Genomic DNA, 18639 nt, shown 5'->3' on the forward strand with positions numbered 1-18639 from the left:
GGCGACAGCGGGTTTCTTCTCTCAATATCTATGTGGTCCTTCACCATATGTCTGACGTCATATAACCGTAAATAAAATGTGTTGAGTGTGTCGTTAAATAAAACATTAAAAAAAACATTTAAAAAAAAGATTTGCGATTGCTCTACATGGCTGTGCAAAATGCATTTTGTGGTTTTATCAACACCACGATGACCTGAAACACTTCGGTTGAACGGAAATGGATAACTAAAGAATAAAATATAAGTAATGCTTGATTTCAATGATCATAAACCGCTCTAATAGTGAACAATATTCCTTAGTGTTTAGAAACCAGGGTCTGTTCCTTTAACACTAAACCAAACAACATCGAGCTAATGTTTAAAGTGCACTCAACTTCTAATAGCGCGATTAATACTACCATTCCTGTCATTGGTGATAAATGTGACAGTGTTTTCTGTAAAGCACATTAGTTTTATCTTAACAATAAATGTATGCAATTTAATTTAATTCAGTACCACTGTGTCATGTATGGGGTATCTGTAAAACTAAGTTCGCGTGCTACAATTTTATGCTAAACTAGGACTGTTGTAAGCATGTATTGTTATATCGAAAATAAACTATGAAATGTTCCACTTCTTTTCAGTTAATATTTTGAGGGACTGGTTGTAGTATTCATATTTAATATCGGTCATAATTTGGTTGATATATTGCATGTGTTTTTAATCACATAGCTAAACACTGTTGTCTGTGGAATTTTATCTGCTAAAGTCCAACCTACACATAATAATAAAAAAAATGCCTTATTATAAATATGGGAAATAACTCTACTCATTGAGAGTAACTGAACAGTTAAACAGAGTTATGTTTCTTAAATATGCCATCAGAATGGGCGTTTGTCATTAATATAATCTAAGGTATTGTCAGATATTCGTGTGCTATTTACTTTTGTTTAAAATATTATTGAAGATAAACGATCTGAACATTACATTTATATGAGCTTTTACATTGTCTCTATTTATGTCATCACTGCACGTCTGCAGTAGTTATTACTTTAAATCTGGGTCAAGTTCTATAAATACACCCATGCGACTTCCGTTACATTATACAGGTAAGTTAAAAGTTTGTTTTGTTTAACGACACCACAGGAGCACATTGATTAATTAACCATCGGCTACTGGATGCCAAACATAGGATTTAAGTCAGTCGGTTGAGTGCTCGCTTGAGGTGCTTGTGTAGCAGGATCGAACCACCTTGGGGGATCCATTCAAATGGTTTTGTTTGTCGTTCCATCCAGTGCACCACAGCTAGTCAAAGGCTGTGGTATGTGCTTTCCTGTTTATGGGAAAGTGCATATAAAAGATCCCTTGCGTAAGAACAAATGTGCTGTATTGGTGTTGTTAAACAAAACAAAACAAAACAAACTCACTCTCTCCTCTCTCTCTCTCTCTCTCTCTCTCTCTCTCTCTCTCTCTCTCTCTCTCTCTCTCTCTCTCTCTCTCTCTCTCTCTCTCTCTCTCTCTCTCTCTCTAAATGTCTTTTTTTTTTTGTTCTTTCAGATAATGAAGGTATTATTCGTGACATTCTTTCTACTGGCTAGTAATACAGTGTTGTTAGCTACACCTCCACAGCCACATATCATCTTCATCATAGCCGACGATTTGGTGAGGTTGCACACAACTATTTGTTTGCTTTATGTTCATTAGTGCCGTTAGCAACACAAACTGTACAGTACTAATAGTGTAATTAATCTTATGTAATGTAATGTACAATAATTTATATTTTATTTATGTAAGATTCTATACAGTGCTATAGATATGTTACAATCTGTATAAGGGTGGAATGGGGTCCTTTCTTGAAACAAATTAGTCTGCTGGTGTAAATACATGACTGGGATGGTATCAAACGAGATACTCTATAAATGTGAGATTCTATATAGGGGTAAGATAATATCAAATGTGATACTGTTATAAATGTTACATTCTACACAGGGCTGGGATGATATCAATGTAATAGTGCTATAAATGTGAGATTCTATACAGGGCTGGGATGATATCAATGTAATACTGCTATAAATGTGAGATTCTATACAGGGCTGGGACGATATCAATGTAATACTGCTATAAATGTGAGATTCTGTACAGGGCTGAGACGATATCAAACATGGTTTTGCTATAAATGTGAGATTCTATACAGGGCTGGGAAGATATCAATGTAATACTGCTATAAATGTCAGATTCTGTACCGGGATGGGACGATATCAATGTAATACTGCTATAAATGTCAGATTCTGTACAAGGATGGGACAATATCAAACATGGTTTTGCTATGAATGTAAGATTCTATACAGGGCTGGGACGATATCAATGTAATACTGCTATAAATGTGAGATTCTATACAGGGCTGGGATGATATCAATGTAATACTGCTCTAACTGTGAGATTCTATACAGGGCTAGGATGATATCAAACATGGTTTTGCTATAAATGTGAGATTTTATACAGGGCTGGGATGATGTTGGATTCCATGGCTCAGACATCAGGACACCAAACATCGACAAACTGGCTCACAGTGGAATCATCCTGAACCAGTACTACGTGTCTCCGATCTGCTCACCTACTCGCAGTGCTATTATGACAGGTCGCCACCCCATACATACAGGTAACTGCTTACTCACAGTGCCATTATGACGGGTCGACACCCCATACATACAGGTAACTGCTTACTCACAGTGCCATTATGACGGGTCGACACCCCATACATACAGGTAACTGCTTACTCACAGTGCTATTATGACAGGTCGCCACCCCATACATACAGGTAACTGCTTACTCACAGTGCCAGTATGACGGGTCGACACCCCATACACACAGGTAACTGCTTACTCACAGTGCCATTATGACGGGTCGACACCCCATACACACAGGTAACTGCTTACTCACAGTGCCATTATGACGGGTCGACACCCCATACACACAGGTAACTGCTAACTCACAGTGCCATTATGACGGGTCGACACCCCATACACACAGGTAACTGCTTACTCACAGTGCCATTATGACGGGTCAACACCCCATACACACAGGTAACTGCTTACTCACAGTGCCATTATGATGGGTCGACACCTCATACACACAGGTAACTGCTTACTCACAGTGCCATTATGACGGGTCGACACCCCATACACACAGGTAACAGCCTACTCACAGCACCATTATGACAGGTCGCAACACCATACATACAGGTAACAGCCTACTCAGTGCACCATTATGACAGGTCATTATGATGGGTTGCCACCCCATACACACAGGTAACAGCCTACTCACAGCACCATTATGACAGGTCATTATGATGGGTTGCCACCCCATACACACAGGTAACAGCCTACTCAGCACCATTATGACAGGTCATTATGATGGGTTGCCACCCCATACACACAGGTAACAGCCTACTCACAGCACCATTTTGACAGGTCATTATGATGGGTTACCACCCCATACACACAGGTAACAGCCTACTCACAGCACCATTATGACAGGTCATTATGATGGGTTGCCACCCCATACACACAGGTAACAGCCTACTCACAGCACCATTATGACAGGTCATTATGATGGGTTGCCACCCCATACACACAGGTAACAGCCTACTCAGCACCATTATGACAGGTCATTATGATGGGTTGCCACCCCATACACACAGGTAACAGCCTACTCACAGCACCATTATGACAGGTCATTATGATGGGTTGCCACCCCATACACACAGGTAACAGCCTACTCACAGCACCATTATGACAGGTCATTATGATGGGTTGCCACCCCATACACACAGGTAACAGCCTACTCACAGCACCATTATGACAGGTCATTATGATGGGTTGCCACCCCATACACACAGGTAACAGCCTACTCACAGCACCATTGTGACAGGTCATTATGATGGGTTGCCACCCCATACACACAGATAACAGCCTACTCACAGCACCATTGTGACAGGTCATTATGATGGGTTGCCACCCCATACACACAGGTAACAGCCTACTCAGCACCATTATGACAGGTCATTATGATGGGTTGCCACCCCATACACACAGGTAACAGCCTACTCACAGCACCATTATGACAGGTCATTATGATGGATTGCCACCCCATACACACAGGTGACAGCCTACTCACAGCACCATTATGACAGGTCATTATGATGGGTTGCCACCCCATACACACAGGTAACAGCCTACTCACAGCACCATTATGACAGGTCATTATGATGGGTTGCCACCCCATACACACAGGTAACAGCCTACTCAGCACCATTATGACAGGTCATTATGATGGGTTGCCACCCCATACACACAGGTAACAGCCTACTCACAGCACCATTTTGACAGGTCATTATGATGGGTTACCACCCCATACACACAGGTAACAGCCTACTCACAGCACCATTATGACAGGTCATTATGATGGGTTGCCACCCCATACACACAGGTAACAGCCTACTCACAGCACCATTATGACAGGTCATTATGATGGGTTGCCACCCCATACACACAGGTAACAGCCTACTCAGCACCATTATGACAGGTCATTATGATGGGTTGCCACCCCATACACACAGGTAACAGCCTACTCACAGCACCATTATGACAGGTCATTATGATGGGTTGCCACCCCATACACACAGGTAACAGCCTACTCACAGCACCATTATGACAGGTCATTATGATGGGTTGCCACCCCATACACACAGGTATCAGCCTACTCACAGCACCATTATGACAGGTCATTATGATGGGTTGCCACCCCATACACACAGGTAACAGCCTACTCACAGCACCATTATGACAGGTCATTATGATGGGTTGCCACCCCATACACACAGGTAACAGCCTACTCACAGCACCATTATGACAGGTCATTATGATGGGTTGCCACCCCATACACACAGGTAACAGCCTACTCACAGCACCATTATGACAGGTCATTATGATGGGTTGCCACCCCATACACACAGGTAACAGCCTACTCACAGCACCATTATGACAGGTCATTATGATGGGTTGCCACCCCATACACACAGGTAACAGCCTACTCACAGCACCATTATGACAGGTCATTATGATGGGTTGCCACCCCATACACACAGGTAACAGCCTACTCACAGCACCATTGTGACAGGTCATTATGATGGGTTGCCACCCCATACACACAGATAACAGCCTACTCACAGCACCATTGTGACAGGTCATTATGATGGGTTGCCACCCCATACACACAGGTAACAGCCTACTCAGCACCATTATGACAGGTCATTATGATGGGTTGCCACCCCATACACACAGGTAACAGCCTACTCACAGCACCATTATGACAGGTCATTATGATGGGTTGCCACCCCATACACACAGGTAACAGCCTACTCACAGCACCATTATGACAGGTCATTATGATGGGTTGCCACCCCATACACACAGGTGACAGCCTACTCACAGCACCATTATGACAGGTCATTATGATGGGTTGCCACCCCATACACACAGGTAACAGCCTACTCAGCACCATTATGACAGGTCATTATGACAGGTCGCCACCCCATACACACAGGTAACAGCCTACTCACAGCACCATTATGACAGGTCATTATGATGGGTTGCCACCCCATACACACAGGTAACAGCCTACTCAGCACCATTATGATGGGTCGCCACCCCATACACACAGGTAACAGCCTACTCACAGCACCATTATGACAGGTCATTATGATGGGTTGCCACCCCATACACACAGGTAACAGCCTACTCACAGCACCATTATGACAGGTCATTATGATGGGTTGCCACCCCATACACACAGGTAACAGCCTACTCAGCACCATTATGACAGGTCGCCACCCCATACACACAGGTAACAGCCTACTCAGCACCATTATGACAGGTCATTATGATGGGTTGCCACCCCATACACACAGGTAACAGCCTACTCACAGCACCATTATGACAGGTCGCAACACCATACATACAGGTAACAGCCTACTCAGTGCCATTATGACTGGTCAAAGTTTGCAAAAAGTAATATCGTTTTTGCTTATTGTAGTGAAATTGGAATTACTAATAAGTGATTTAGACTATAAAGAGACATCTTTTATGACTTTAGGAATATTTGTATAGTTTTATAATGCAAGCAGAAAGTAAAGATATTGGGCCAAATTTATTAAGACTGTTTTTTTCATAAATTTGCTGAGGTGTTTAAGCACATGTAAATACACGTACGTATACATGTATTTACATGCGGGTAAGTGAAAAACAGGCTTTGTAAATTCAGTACATTGTTTTATATCATTTACATCTACTTATTTTTTTAATTGAACTATATTTGTCTTAATTATTATGTGTGAATTCCACTATATTTGTCTTAATTATTATGTGTGAATTCCACTATATTTGTCTTAATTATTATGTGTGAATTCCTATTGGCGATTTAGGAATGTTAATTCTATAGAGGGTCACATTTGGTTCAAAAATATATAGCTAAATTCAAGTTTCAATTTGCCAAATAGCCAAAACTTTAGCGACAGATCTATAAAAGGTACATGTATGAGTTTACAAATTGGCTCTCTTCTCTAACAAACGTTAAATTGCAGAACCAGAACTTGTCCCCTTCATTCTAAATATATTAAAGTGATGCTTGCTTTTTTTTCATTTGATTGACCTTTTCACACGAGGGGAGTTGGTCCATGTTCTATTTTTCCATTTAGCCCCCCCCCCCAAAAAAAAAAAAACCCAACCCCAACCCAAATCTTGGATCTGCTCCTGAATTATAAATAAAGTTCTTTCTGTTACAGTTTACCATTATTTACCTTGTTAAAAAGTTTTAAGTACATGTGTAGTCTGAGACTGGTGAAGACATTAAAGACAAAGACCCTAGTTCTTAAACACTAAGACATATTGTTCACTATTACAGCCATTTCTGATAACTGAAATCATACATTACTTAGATCTTATTATTTAGACTATCCATTTCTGTATATCTGAAGTGTTTATAATTATCCTGGTAATGCCACAAAATTTATTTTCCATACCGGTAATTTTAAAATTACACGTATCTGATGGAGACAAGTGCTTGGCTGGTTTAGAGAGTATTTCCCTGTTTCAACATCACAGACGCTTATTAAACTCTATTGTAACTTTACCCAGATGTTACAGGTTTGTAAATTAACCAAAGTCAGTGTCTGTCACAGGTGTAGGAAGGTGCCAGAAGTGGGTGGGGTAGGGTGGGGGGGGGGCACACACACACACAGATATATATATAGATATATAATAGATATATATATATATATATATATATGTGTGTGTGTGTGTATGTATGTATATAAACTACATGTATAAATATACTCTTAAAAAAAAATAGGGGAACTTGAGATATTAATGTTAATATCAACTATTAGACCGAACATAAATTTTGACCACAGACATCCTAGTAAAGAACATTCAGGTCTGTTTATCAACACATTGAAACATATTCCATTGTTTGCACGTGCATCACGCAGTTTCCCCATACACGTGCGTGGGGTGTCATTCTCGATTTTGACAATTTCCAGGAAGGTCCATTAATCACTGTGGAACATTATTTCTGTCAATCTTTTTCATTCTGTTGATCATACAGTTGTTATTGTTTTGTGTTTAGTCCTTTTTATTGTTTGAATTTGCGATTTACTGATAAAAAATGTCAACTTTCAAATTTTACTTCCGACTACAATCGTCCTTCAAGATCTTTGGACCGGCCTCGGTGGCGTCGTGGCAGGCCATCGGTCTACAGGCTGGTAGGTACTGGGTTCGGATCCCAGTCGACGCATGGGAGTTTTAATCCAGATACCGTCTCCAAACCCTGAGTGAGTGCTCCGCAAGGCTCATTGGGTAGGTGTAAACCACTTGCACCGACCAGTGATCCATAACTGGTTCAACAAAGGCCATGGTTTGTGCTATCTTGCCTGTGGGAAGCGCAAATAAAAGATCCCTTGCTGCTAATCGGAAGACTAGCCCATGTAGTGGCGACAGCGGGTTTCCTCTCAAAATCTGTGTGGTTCTTAAACCATATGTCTGACGCCATATAACCGTAAATAAAATGTGTTGAGTGCGTCGTTAAATAAAACACTTTCTTTCTTTCAAGATCTTTGGTGGTCATAAAACCTATTGTAATACTGAACTACCGGTTGTAATGTTTGCCCAATTAATTCACTATTATCATATAACCATTCCCCACAGCTAATATACCTTACAATTTTGGCAATTGTAAATTCTTATTAGAGTTCCCCTACCTTTTTTGAAGAGTATATATAAAAACCATCGCTGCTACTACAAAGTGGTGGGGGGCACATGCCCCCTTGCCCACCCATTTCCTACGCCAGTGTCTGTTGTCAAGGGTTCAAACTGCGACTTTATTAAACCTACAAATGTGTGTAATTCTAGGACTGCAGCATGAGGTGATAGGTGGAGCCACGCCCTACGGTTTACCTCTTAACGAGACAACGATGGCACAACACCTGAAGACGTTGGGGTATGCAACACACATTGTGGGTAAGGTGGGTGTCATGTTCATCTACTACTACTAGTCAAAGATGTAGATTTAAAAAACATTATATAATCACTGAAATGTTTGTCCTTAAAGGTAATTAAAACAAAAATTCATTCTGTTAAAGGAATGCTTAAGCAAGACTTTTGGAATGGCATGCATATTCAACGATATATAATGCACATTATTGCTTAATATCAACAAGTATATTATTATATTTAATTAAGAAAATGGTTCAATGTGACGGCTATTAGATATAACGGGTGCAGCCATTTTGTTCCAATCCAGTGAATACCCATCTGGCAAGCTGGTGGTTATGTAATACTTAACGTGTAACATCAGGAATGAGTCATGTTTTAGTTTACTCTCCCTTTAATGTTCCGGTGGGTTTCTGGGGTTTTTCATATTGCATATACACAGACTCCTACTTGAAAGCATACATATTTCATTTGGTCTTATTTGTCTGTCAGTATAGCCCAGTGGCAAAGTGCTCAGTTGATGTACCCCATCTGTGGGCTATTTATCGTTCCAGCCAGTGCATCATGACTGGTATATTAAAGCTGTGGTATGTACCCCATCTGTGGGCTATTTATCGTTCCAGCCAGTGCATCATGACTGGTATATTAAAGCTGTGGTATGTACCCCATCTGTGGGCTATTTCTCGTTCCAGCCAGTGCATCATGATGGGTATATTAAAGCTGTGGTATGTACCCTATCTGTGGGCTATTTCTCATTCCAGCCAGTGCATCATGACTGGTATATTAAAGCTGTGGTATGTACCCTATCTGTGGGCTATTTCTCGTTCCAGCCAGTGCATCATGACTGGTATATTAAAGCTGTGGTATGTACCCTATCTGTGGGCTATTTCTCATTCCAGCCAGTGCATCATGACTGGTATATTAAAGCTGTGGTATGTACCCTATCTGTGGGATGTTGCATATAAAAGATCCCTTGCTACTAATAGGAAAAATGTAGCATGTTTCCTCTCTAAGACTATATGTCAAATTTACCAAATTCTACTCTGTATTTATATTTCAGTGGCATCTTGGGTTTTTCTCCCGAGACTATCTTCCAACGAGTCGCGGGTTCGACTCTCACTTCGGCTACTACACAGGTCATGAAGACTACTTCGACCACACCGCTGAAGATTCGGTTTGTTTTCTCCAAAAGTTGTCTTTACGTTGTACCAATAATCAGGGTTTTTGCCAGAGGGTATGGAGGGTAAAATTACATCCCCTAAAACCTTGAAATTAATGTATATATTTTTATAATTTTTAGATAGATGATAGTAAGAGAATTGCTGTTTAAGATTTGTCAAAGCACAGGAAATGGAGTCCAATTTGAAAACACTTTAAGCCCATAACCACCTTGGTGAGGCACTTATGGTCTATTTTGTTTTATTATGTCCCCTCAAATTACTTTCTGGCAGCAAGCGTTCGTATATATTGAAACATTTTGTATCTTGGGGTGAAATATCAACAATATTTATCAATATTTATTTTCTTTAGTTAAATGATCAAGAGAAAGTCATTTTAATGAATAGATATGTTATTAAAATCTGGATCTGTTTTGAAGTTTTTGATAATTTTGTTTCAGGGGTTTTGGGGTTTGGACTTGAGAAGAAATCTTGATGCTGTCTGGGACATGAATGAAAAATATGCCACTGAGATTTTTACAAATGAAGCGGAAAATATTATCCTATCCCACAACCAGTCTGCAGTAAGTTTACTTTTTTCAGATAGTTGATATAACTGATATACACCAGTCAGTGAGTAAATACATATAAAAGTCAGTGAGTAAATACATATAAAAGTCAATGAGTAAATACATATAAAAGTCAGTGAGTAAATACATATATAAGTCAGTCAGTGAGTAAATATATATAAAAGTGTTTCTGAACATGAGTAACATTATTGTTTCAGGGTTGGGACGTAGCCCAGTTGTAAAACATTTGTCTGGAATTGATCCCCGTCAGTGGGCCCTTTGAGCTATTTCTCGTTCCAGCCAGTGCATCATGACTGGTATAACAGAAGCTGTGGTATGTGTTATCTTGTCTGTGGGATGCTGCATATAAAAGACCCCGAGGCGGGACATAGCCCAGTGGTAAAGCGCACGCTCGATGCGCGTTCAGTTTGGGGTCGATCCACATCAGTGGGCCCATTGGACTATTTCTCATTCCAGCCAGTGCACCACGACTAGTATATCAAAGACCGTGGTATGTGCTATCCTGTCTGTGGGAGTGCATATAAAAGATCCCTTGCTACTAATGAAAAAATGTAGCAGGTTTCCTTTCTGTGACTGTCAAAAATTACCATGTTTTTTTTTATCAAAGATCCCTTGCTACTAATGGGTTTCCTTTTCAAGACTCTATGTTATGACCAAATGTTTGACGTTCAATACCAGATGATTAATAAATCAATGTGCTCTAGTGGTGTTGTTAAACAAAACAAACGTTTAACATTGTTCTGTTTCAGCCCTTATTCCTGTATTTGGCCCACCAGGCAGTGCATGCTGGTAATTATCACGGGGACCCCCTGGAAGCTCCACAACATTACATAGACCGCTTTCCTGATATACACGATAAAAACAGAAGAATTTTTGCAGGTAAGAATACCACAATTGCAAAGACAGCTTAATTTCCCCAATTACACACGATAAGATTTTTTTTTTTTAATGTTAAATATTTCAACGAAATACACAACATACAAAGTTAAGAAAAACTTAATTTGCTATTGCTTTAAAAACATGTAATTTGCTATTGCTATAAAAACTTGTAATTTACTAATAATTTTAATTTAATATAATTAGAAAATATTGTCCCAACTTGTCCATGGTTAAAAATAATGGCACACTACAATGTAAATCTGTCGTCGATTCAAATGAGGATGTCATCATCGTTTATATTCCAATGTTTTCCATTAATTTTCAAGCTTATATCCAATTAAGATATTAAATTATGCATTTGTTTCCTTGATTGGTTGTTATTGTTGTTATTATTGTTTTTCTTGCATATTATTTCTTTGTTGTTCTAGTGGAAGGGGTTGTTTTCTTTTTAATGGGGCAGGACGTAGCCCAGTGATATAGCCTGTCGGGGGCCCGCGACTGATGTATCAAAGGCTGTGGTATGTGCTATCCTGTCTGTGAGATGGTGCATATAAAAGATCCCTTGCTACTAATGGAAAAATGTAGTTGGTTTCCTCTCTAAGACTGCATGTCAAAATGATTGAATGTTTGACATCCAACAGCTGGGGGGGGGGGGGGGGGGGAGGGGACATATCTCAGTGGTACAGCGCTCGCCTGATGTGTGATTGATCTAGGATCGATTCCCATCAGTGGGACCATTGGGCTATTTCTCGTTCCAGCCAGTGCTCCACAACTGGTGTAACAAAGGCCATGGTATGTACTATCATGTCTATGGGATGGTGCATATAAAAGATCCCTTATTGATATTTGGAAAGAGTAGCCCATGAAGTGGTGACAGCGGGTTTCCTTTTTCAATATCTGTGTGTTCCTTAACCATGTCTGACGCCATATAACCATAAATAAAATAGCCGATGATGATTAAATCAGTGCACTCTAGTGTTGTCGTTAAACAAAACAAATTTTAACTTTTGTTTGTTTTTGTTGTTGTTTTAAGGTATGGTGTCTGCTCTAGATGACTCTGTTGGTAACCTGACTCGGGTGCTTCAGGAAACAGGGATGTTGCCCAACACGATAATGATCTTCACCACAGACAATGGGGGACCAACTAATGGCTACGACAGAAACGCTGCCTGCAACTGGCCTCTCCGGTAATAGGAAAGTTCAATACTTGAATAAAATTACGTAACGTCTTCTAGTTTGTACTTGCAATTTTGTTGTGTGGTGGTATCAAGAATACAGTGTTGAAACATATCTAATAAACATTATTTTCTTTGCACTTGTAATATTGTTTTGTAGGGGTTAACTTTCCTAGTTTATTCTTGCAATTTTGTTTTATGGGGGTCTGAAGGATACATTGTTGAAACATTAGATCTAATATGCACCTCTTGTACTTTTCATTCTTTTTTTTTTACTAGGGTATATGTTAAATTCAACTTGCATTATCTTCTAAAGGTTGTAATTGTAAAAAACAAAATTAGCAGTGTCAAAGATACAATATTAATTTTAGTTTATATTTGTAACATTTTTTTTAGTTGTATCAAGGACAATATGGAAAATTTAAAGTTACTTTCTTCTAGTTTTTACTTGTGATTTTGTGTGTAATGAAGATTAAATCTAATGTACATTATTTTGTAATTTATACTTATAACATTGTATAAGCCAGACACAGTATGGGGACTGTGTTACATTGTATTGAAGGGGTATGCCAGACACAGTATGGGGACTGTTACATTGTCTTGAAGGGGTATGCCAGACACAGTATGGAGACTGTTACATTGTCTTGAAGGGGTATGCCAGACACAGTATGGAGACTGTTACATTGTCTTGAAGGGGTATGCCAGACACAGTATGGGGACTGTTACATTGTCTTGAAGGGGTATGCCAGACACAGTATGGGGACTGTTACATTGTCTTGAAGGGGTATGCCAGACACAGTATGGAGACTGTTACATTGTCTTGAAGGGGTATGCCAGACACAGTATGGAGACTGTTACATTGTCTTGAAGGGGTATGCCAGACACAGTATGGGGACTGTTACATTGTCTTGAAGGGGTATGCCAGACACAGTATGGAGACTGTTACATTGTCTTGAAGGGGTATGCCAGACACAGTATGGAGACTGTTACATTGTCTTGAAGGGGTATGCCAGACACAGTATGGAGACTGTTACATTGTCTTGAAGGGGTATGCCAGACACAGTATGGAGACTGTTACATTGTCTTGAAGGGGTATGCCAGACACAGTATGGGGACTGTGTTACATTGTCTTGAAGGGGTATGCCAGACACAGTATGGGGACTGTGTTACATTGTATTGAAGGGGTATGCCAGACACAGTATGGAGACTGTTACATTGTCTTGAAGGGGTATGCCAGACACAGTATGGAGACTGTTACATTGTCTTGAAGGGGTATGCCAGACACAGTATGGGGACTGTGTTACATTGTATTGAAGGGGTATGCCAGACACAGTATGGAGACTGTTACATTGTCTTGAAGGGGTATGCCAGACACAGTATGGAGACTGTTACATTGTCTTGAAGGGGTATGCCAGACACAGTATGGAGACTGTTACATTGTCTTGAAGGGGTATGCCAGACACAGTATGGAGACTGTTACATTGTCTTGAAGGGGTATGCCAGACACAGTATGGAGACTGTTACATTGTCTTGAAGGGGTATGCCAGACACAGTATGGAGACTGTTACATTGCGTTGAAGGGGTATGCCAGACACAGTATGGAGACTGTTACATTGCGTTGAAGGGGTATGACAGACACAGTATGGGGACTGTTACATTGCGTTGAAGGGGTATGCCAGACACAGTATGGAGACTGTTACATTGTGTTGAAGGGGTATATGAAGGGGTATGCCAGACACAGTATGGGGACTGTTACATTGTCTTGAAGGGGTATGCCAGACACAGTATGGAGACTGTTAAGTCTCAATATGCACAGGCCTCTGAGAATTAAAAACTTGCGTAACCCATTTGTGGGTTGTTTATAAAATAAATTCAGGTAACCCTTTTCTTTTTAGAATTAGATTTGCATAAGCCACGCATGAACAAAAATATTGTTCTCACAATTTTCAAAGGCCTGATTGTGCATTATCTTCTGGTTTCTACTTGTTCGAGAAAGTTACTAGCCATCCCAGAAGCTTTGACTAGTGGCTATGTATTATTTTATTTTATTCTTATTATTTTGTTTTTTATTCACAGAAACTGTTACAGTAAGACCTGTCCTCAACCAGGGGGAATATAAAGGACAGGCGGTCAACTATATGTTAAAATTACCAAATGTATGACATCCAATAGCCGATGATTAATAAATCAATGTGCTCTAGTGGTGTCATTAAACAAAAACATTTTTTTATTTTTTTTAGGGGTGTGAAAAATACCATGTGGGAAGGTGGCGTTCGGGGTACAGGCTTTGTTCACAGTGCGCTTCTCAAGAGATCGCAGTATGTACAGGAGAACCTGATGCACGTCACCGACTGGCTGCCCACTCTGTACCAGGCCGCTTGCGGAGACCCGTCTCACCTCGGAGATATAGACGGCCAGAGTCTGTGGGACATGCTGACAAACCAAGGACACCCAGTCAGGAAAGAGGTCCTCCATAACATTGATCCTATTGGAAACTTCTCCGCACTCAGAATGGGAGAATACAAACTTGTCATGGGAGACATATCACATGGGTTCTACGACTCATGGTACCCACCACCTCGAAGTTTCGTGTCTGTGAACCGTTCTGTGTATTCTAAAGATGATTTTTTTAAATTAAAAAGCAAAGCCATTTCGGTGAACTGTGGACCCAAGCCCGCGAATGCTTCAATTAATTGCCAGCCAGAGAAAAGACCATGCCTGTTTCATATTCCCAGTGATCCATGCGAGTTTTCTAATATAGCAAGTGACAACAAGTATCTAGTTCAGCTGTTCTTAGACAGATTAGAACAACTGGAGTCGTCAATGGTGCCACCCCTCAACACACCTATAGACCCAAAGGGGAATCCTGCACTCCACGGAGGAGTCTGGCAGTGGTGGAAGTGATAGCGGAGTTTTTGTGGTTAGGCAAACAAATGTATACAGTGAAACCCCTCAAGATGGGACCCTCTCTCAACTGGAATTCTCTCAAAACTGGACGTTTTCCATGGTCCCATGATTTACATATTGTTCAACACTACTGTTTACTTCTCTAAACAGAAAACCTCTCTAAAATGAACATCCGATGAATAATTCAGTCCCAAACTCTTTATGAAGTGCAAATTGTACCTCTGAAAACCGGGAAACCAGACTTTTATCAATCAACATGACGCCATTACTTGTGTCGTTTATTGTCACTTTGCCGTTTTCGGACAGATTACCCAGGGCTTTTAGAATTTTGACAAAATCCACTAGCCATGCGATCAGTGATTTTAAAAATTTACTAGCCACAATTAAAAATTCACTAGCCCTACTTTACTTAATACAATTTTACTAATAGTAATAATCGGGAACATAATTCCCAAAGCTCTCTTAGGCTCTGCTAGACAACAAAGCATCCACTTTGCAAGTCTTTTTGCATTGCACTGCGATATCGCAAAGTTGCGAGAGTTTAGTGAGTTAGGCCCCAGATATGTTACCTAAAGAGGGAGATAGCAATTAAAAACACTAAGGTGGGGGGGTTGGGGGGGGGGGGGTTGGGGCAGGATATTCATATTTACAAAATAAACTTAAATGCAGTATTTGACAACTTTTTTTTCACTGGTCATTGGGCATGGCATAGTTACCGGGTATTTACTAGCCCAACATTGAATATCACTAGCCATGGCAGTGCGGCTACCATAATCTAGAAGCCCTGGATTACCTGACCACGAACATACATGTAGTTAGTGCAATATGCACGTGCTCAGGTTAGCCATTAGATGTGTAATCACCGTTACATACAACTGGGTACGATTGACAAATAACAATTGAGCAATTAATGATCAAGTGGCAGCTTTGATATTCTGGACAAACATGTTTGTTTGCTTCAAGAATCGACAAAACAACGATGAATTTAATATATTGTCTTCCTTTGAAGTGTCAAAAAGATGCCGATACCATTTAATTACAATATCGATGTTCAACATGGAACGTCCAGCTAAATGTCACCGTAACAACACCACTAGAGCACATTGATTTATTAATCATCTGCTATTGGATGTCATACATTTGGTAATTTTGACATAGTCTTAGAGAGGAAATCTGCTACATTTTTCCATTAGCAACAAGGGATCTTTTATATGCCCCATCCCACAGACAGGTTAGCACATACCACAGCCTTTGATAAATGAGAAATAGCCCAATGGGCCCACTGACAGGGATCGATCCCAAACCAACTGCGCATCAAGCGAGCACATTATCACTGGGCTACTGGAGAAAACTAATGTGTTCGCATTTCTTTTGTTGTTCAGTATATATTTATACAAGATGTCGATGAAACAATATGTAGCAAACCAAAATAACAAAAAATTCCACTATCCACTGGAATGGCCTACTGTGGCTCGGGGTGGGGAATGCTAGAAATAGGGTATTGGAGTTGGGGTTAGGGTTGTCTAGCCTTCTGTCGCCTTTCCTGCACCATAGAAATCTGGTGAGGTGGTGGATACTCACCCAGGTGTTGGATTGTCGAACTGGATTGGACGCAAAGCCCACACCTTTCCTCCAGAGCTGCATTAACTAGATAGGATAATTAAAAAAAAAAAAAAAAAAAATTATGATGGCCCGCTCAAAATTAAGTGTCAACTAATTATTATATGTCTATTAATATATCTTTATTAATTTTTTAGATTGACACATCAAAAATAATTAATTCTCACCTTCCTTTCTTTTGTATAATATTAAAATTCTCCCCATCACTTCTTTCTCCCTCTGGTCAAACCGCTGGCCATGCCAGGGGTAGGACCCAGGGGAGACATGCCTGAATCCTAGTGGATACAGGCATGTAAAACAAGTATTAAAACAAGTATTAAAACTGTTATGTACTCTCCAGCAACTGGTATCAAAGAACACTTGCTACACATGTACTTTAATTTTATCAGCAGATGAGTACTAGTATTTATGTTGATAGCTGATACTTGTCTACTCTGTGTGTGACATATTTATACCACCATTAACAAAAGCAAAACATTTCAAATTGTGAACATTGAACCACGGTTTCTTTTAAAATAAATATTAAATGGACTTTTTCTTGGAGACTATTTTCTATGCAAAAAATTTCTGCGATCTATCTCTCTCTCTATATCTCTCTCTCTCTCTCTCTCTCTCTCTCTCTATCTCTCTCTCTCTCTCTCACACAGCTATAGTCGATTAATTAATTAATGTGCTCTAGTGGTTTTTCGTTAAACAAAACAGCACATTGATTAATTAATCGACTATTGGATGTCGAACATTTGGTAATTCCGACTCATAGTAATCAGAGGAAACCCGCTACATTTTCCCATTAACAGCAAGGGATCTTTCCCACAGGCAGGAAAGCACATACCACAGCCTTCAACCAGTTGTGCTGTACTGGCTGGAACAAGAAAAAACCCAGTCAGTTGAATGGATCCACTGATGGTGGTTTAATCCTGCAATGAAAGGACCTCGGGCTTTGTGAAATTGGATACAGGTATGTTAATAGTTTGGACTTACCTCGTCCCAGAAATGCAGGGATGAAAATTTTTTGTGACCAGTGAACCAACAGTAAAATTAGTACACATACTTGACAGCAGACCCCCTCCACTCCCCCCCCCCCCCCCCCCCCAAAAAAAAGAAAAGTTTGTTTTGTTTAACAACACCACTGGAGCACCGATTAATTAATCATCAGCTATTGTATGTCAAACATTTGGTAATTCTGACATTCATCTGAGGATACTCGCTACATTTTTTCCTAATGCAGCAAGGGATCTTTAATATGCAACATCTCACAGGACAGTACATACCACAGCATTTTATTTACCAATTGTGGTGTACTGACTGGAACGAGAAAAAGCCCAACCCCAGAAACGATGTAAAACTGAAATTTCAAATATCATTTATTGGTAATGATTCCATTTGTACATTTCATTCAAACTAATCATTTCAATTCATACAATACATGATTTTCTTAAACATAACTAATAATTGACAATTCTTTTCTTTCCAATTCAATTAAGTTTATTGTATCAGTACACCACATGGGGAAGCAAACAATATAATGCACATACATATTCACATGAATGAATGTTTAACACCCCAGTTCGAGAAATACATTAGCTATTGGGTGTCAAACAATATAAAAATTAACATTCAAATATTTAACACCACAATGTACAGTATCAAATACATTTAGGTACAGTATATGAACAGGGTGAAGCTGTCAGTATATGTAAACAGGGTGAAGCTGCATTCGCCAAATCACCAGTGATTAGATTAGATGTTTAACGACACCCCAGCACGGAAAATACATCTGCGATTTT

The 18639-nt window shown here is 39.9% G+C and overlaps 1 protein-coding gene across 2 annotated transcripts; it reads left to right on the forward strand.

Annotated features, from left to right (window-relative positions):
- Nucleotides 1–837: 837 nt before the first annotated feature.
- LOC121371995 (arylsulfatase B-like) lies at nucleotides 838–15687 on the forward strand. Of its 2 annotated transcripts, none has more exons than XM_041498233.1 (9): nucleotides 838–893; nucleotides 1536–1640; nucleotides 2481–2637; nucleotides 8444–8556; nucleotides 9585–9698; nucleotides 10143–10265; nucleotides 11021–11150; nucleotides 12184–12337; nucleotides 14566–15687. In XM_041498233.1, exons 2-9 carry the CDS (start codon nucleotides 1539–1541, stop codon nucleotides 15227–15229), a joined length of 1557 nt encoding a protein of 518 aa, XP_041354167.1. In that variant the 5' UTR covers nucleotides 838–893; nucleotides 1536–1538; the 3' UTR covers nucleotides 15230–15687. The 2 variants fall into 2 exon arrangements, with proteins under 2 accessions (XP_041354167.1, XP_041354168.1); XM_041498234.1 differs by lacking the exon at nucleotides 838–893 and adding an exon at nucleotides 933–1087.
- Nucleotides 15688–18639: the final 2952 nt, after the last annotated feature.

This window comes from Gigantopelta aegis, chromosome 4, assembly GCF_016097555.1.
Source record: "Gigantopelta aegis isolate Gae_Host chromosome 4, Gae_host_genome, whole genome shotgun sequence".
Lineage (NCBI taxonomy): Eukaryota > Metazoa > Mollusca > Gastropoda > Neomphalida > Peltospiridae > Gigantopelta > Gigantopelta aegis.

Coding starts and splice junctions, on each gene's coding strand:
- LOC121371995 (XM_041498233.1), top strand. CDS start 1,539: ATGAAGGTATTATTCGTGACATTCTTTCTACTGGCTAGTAATACAGTG. Junction 1,641..2,480: donor TCATCATAGCCGACGATTTG/GTGAGGTTGCAC, acceptor GATTTTATACAG/GGCTGGGATGATGTTGGATT. Junction 11,151..12,183: donor AAACAGAAGAATTTTTGCAG/GTAAGAATACCA, acceptor TGTTGTTTTAAG/GTATGGTGTCTGCTCTAGAT.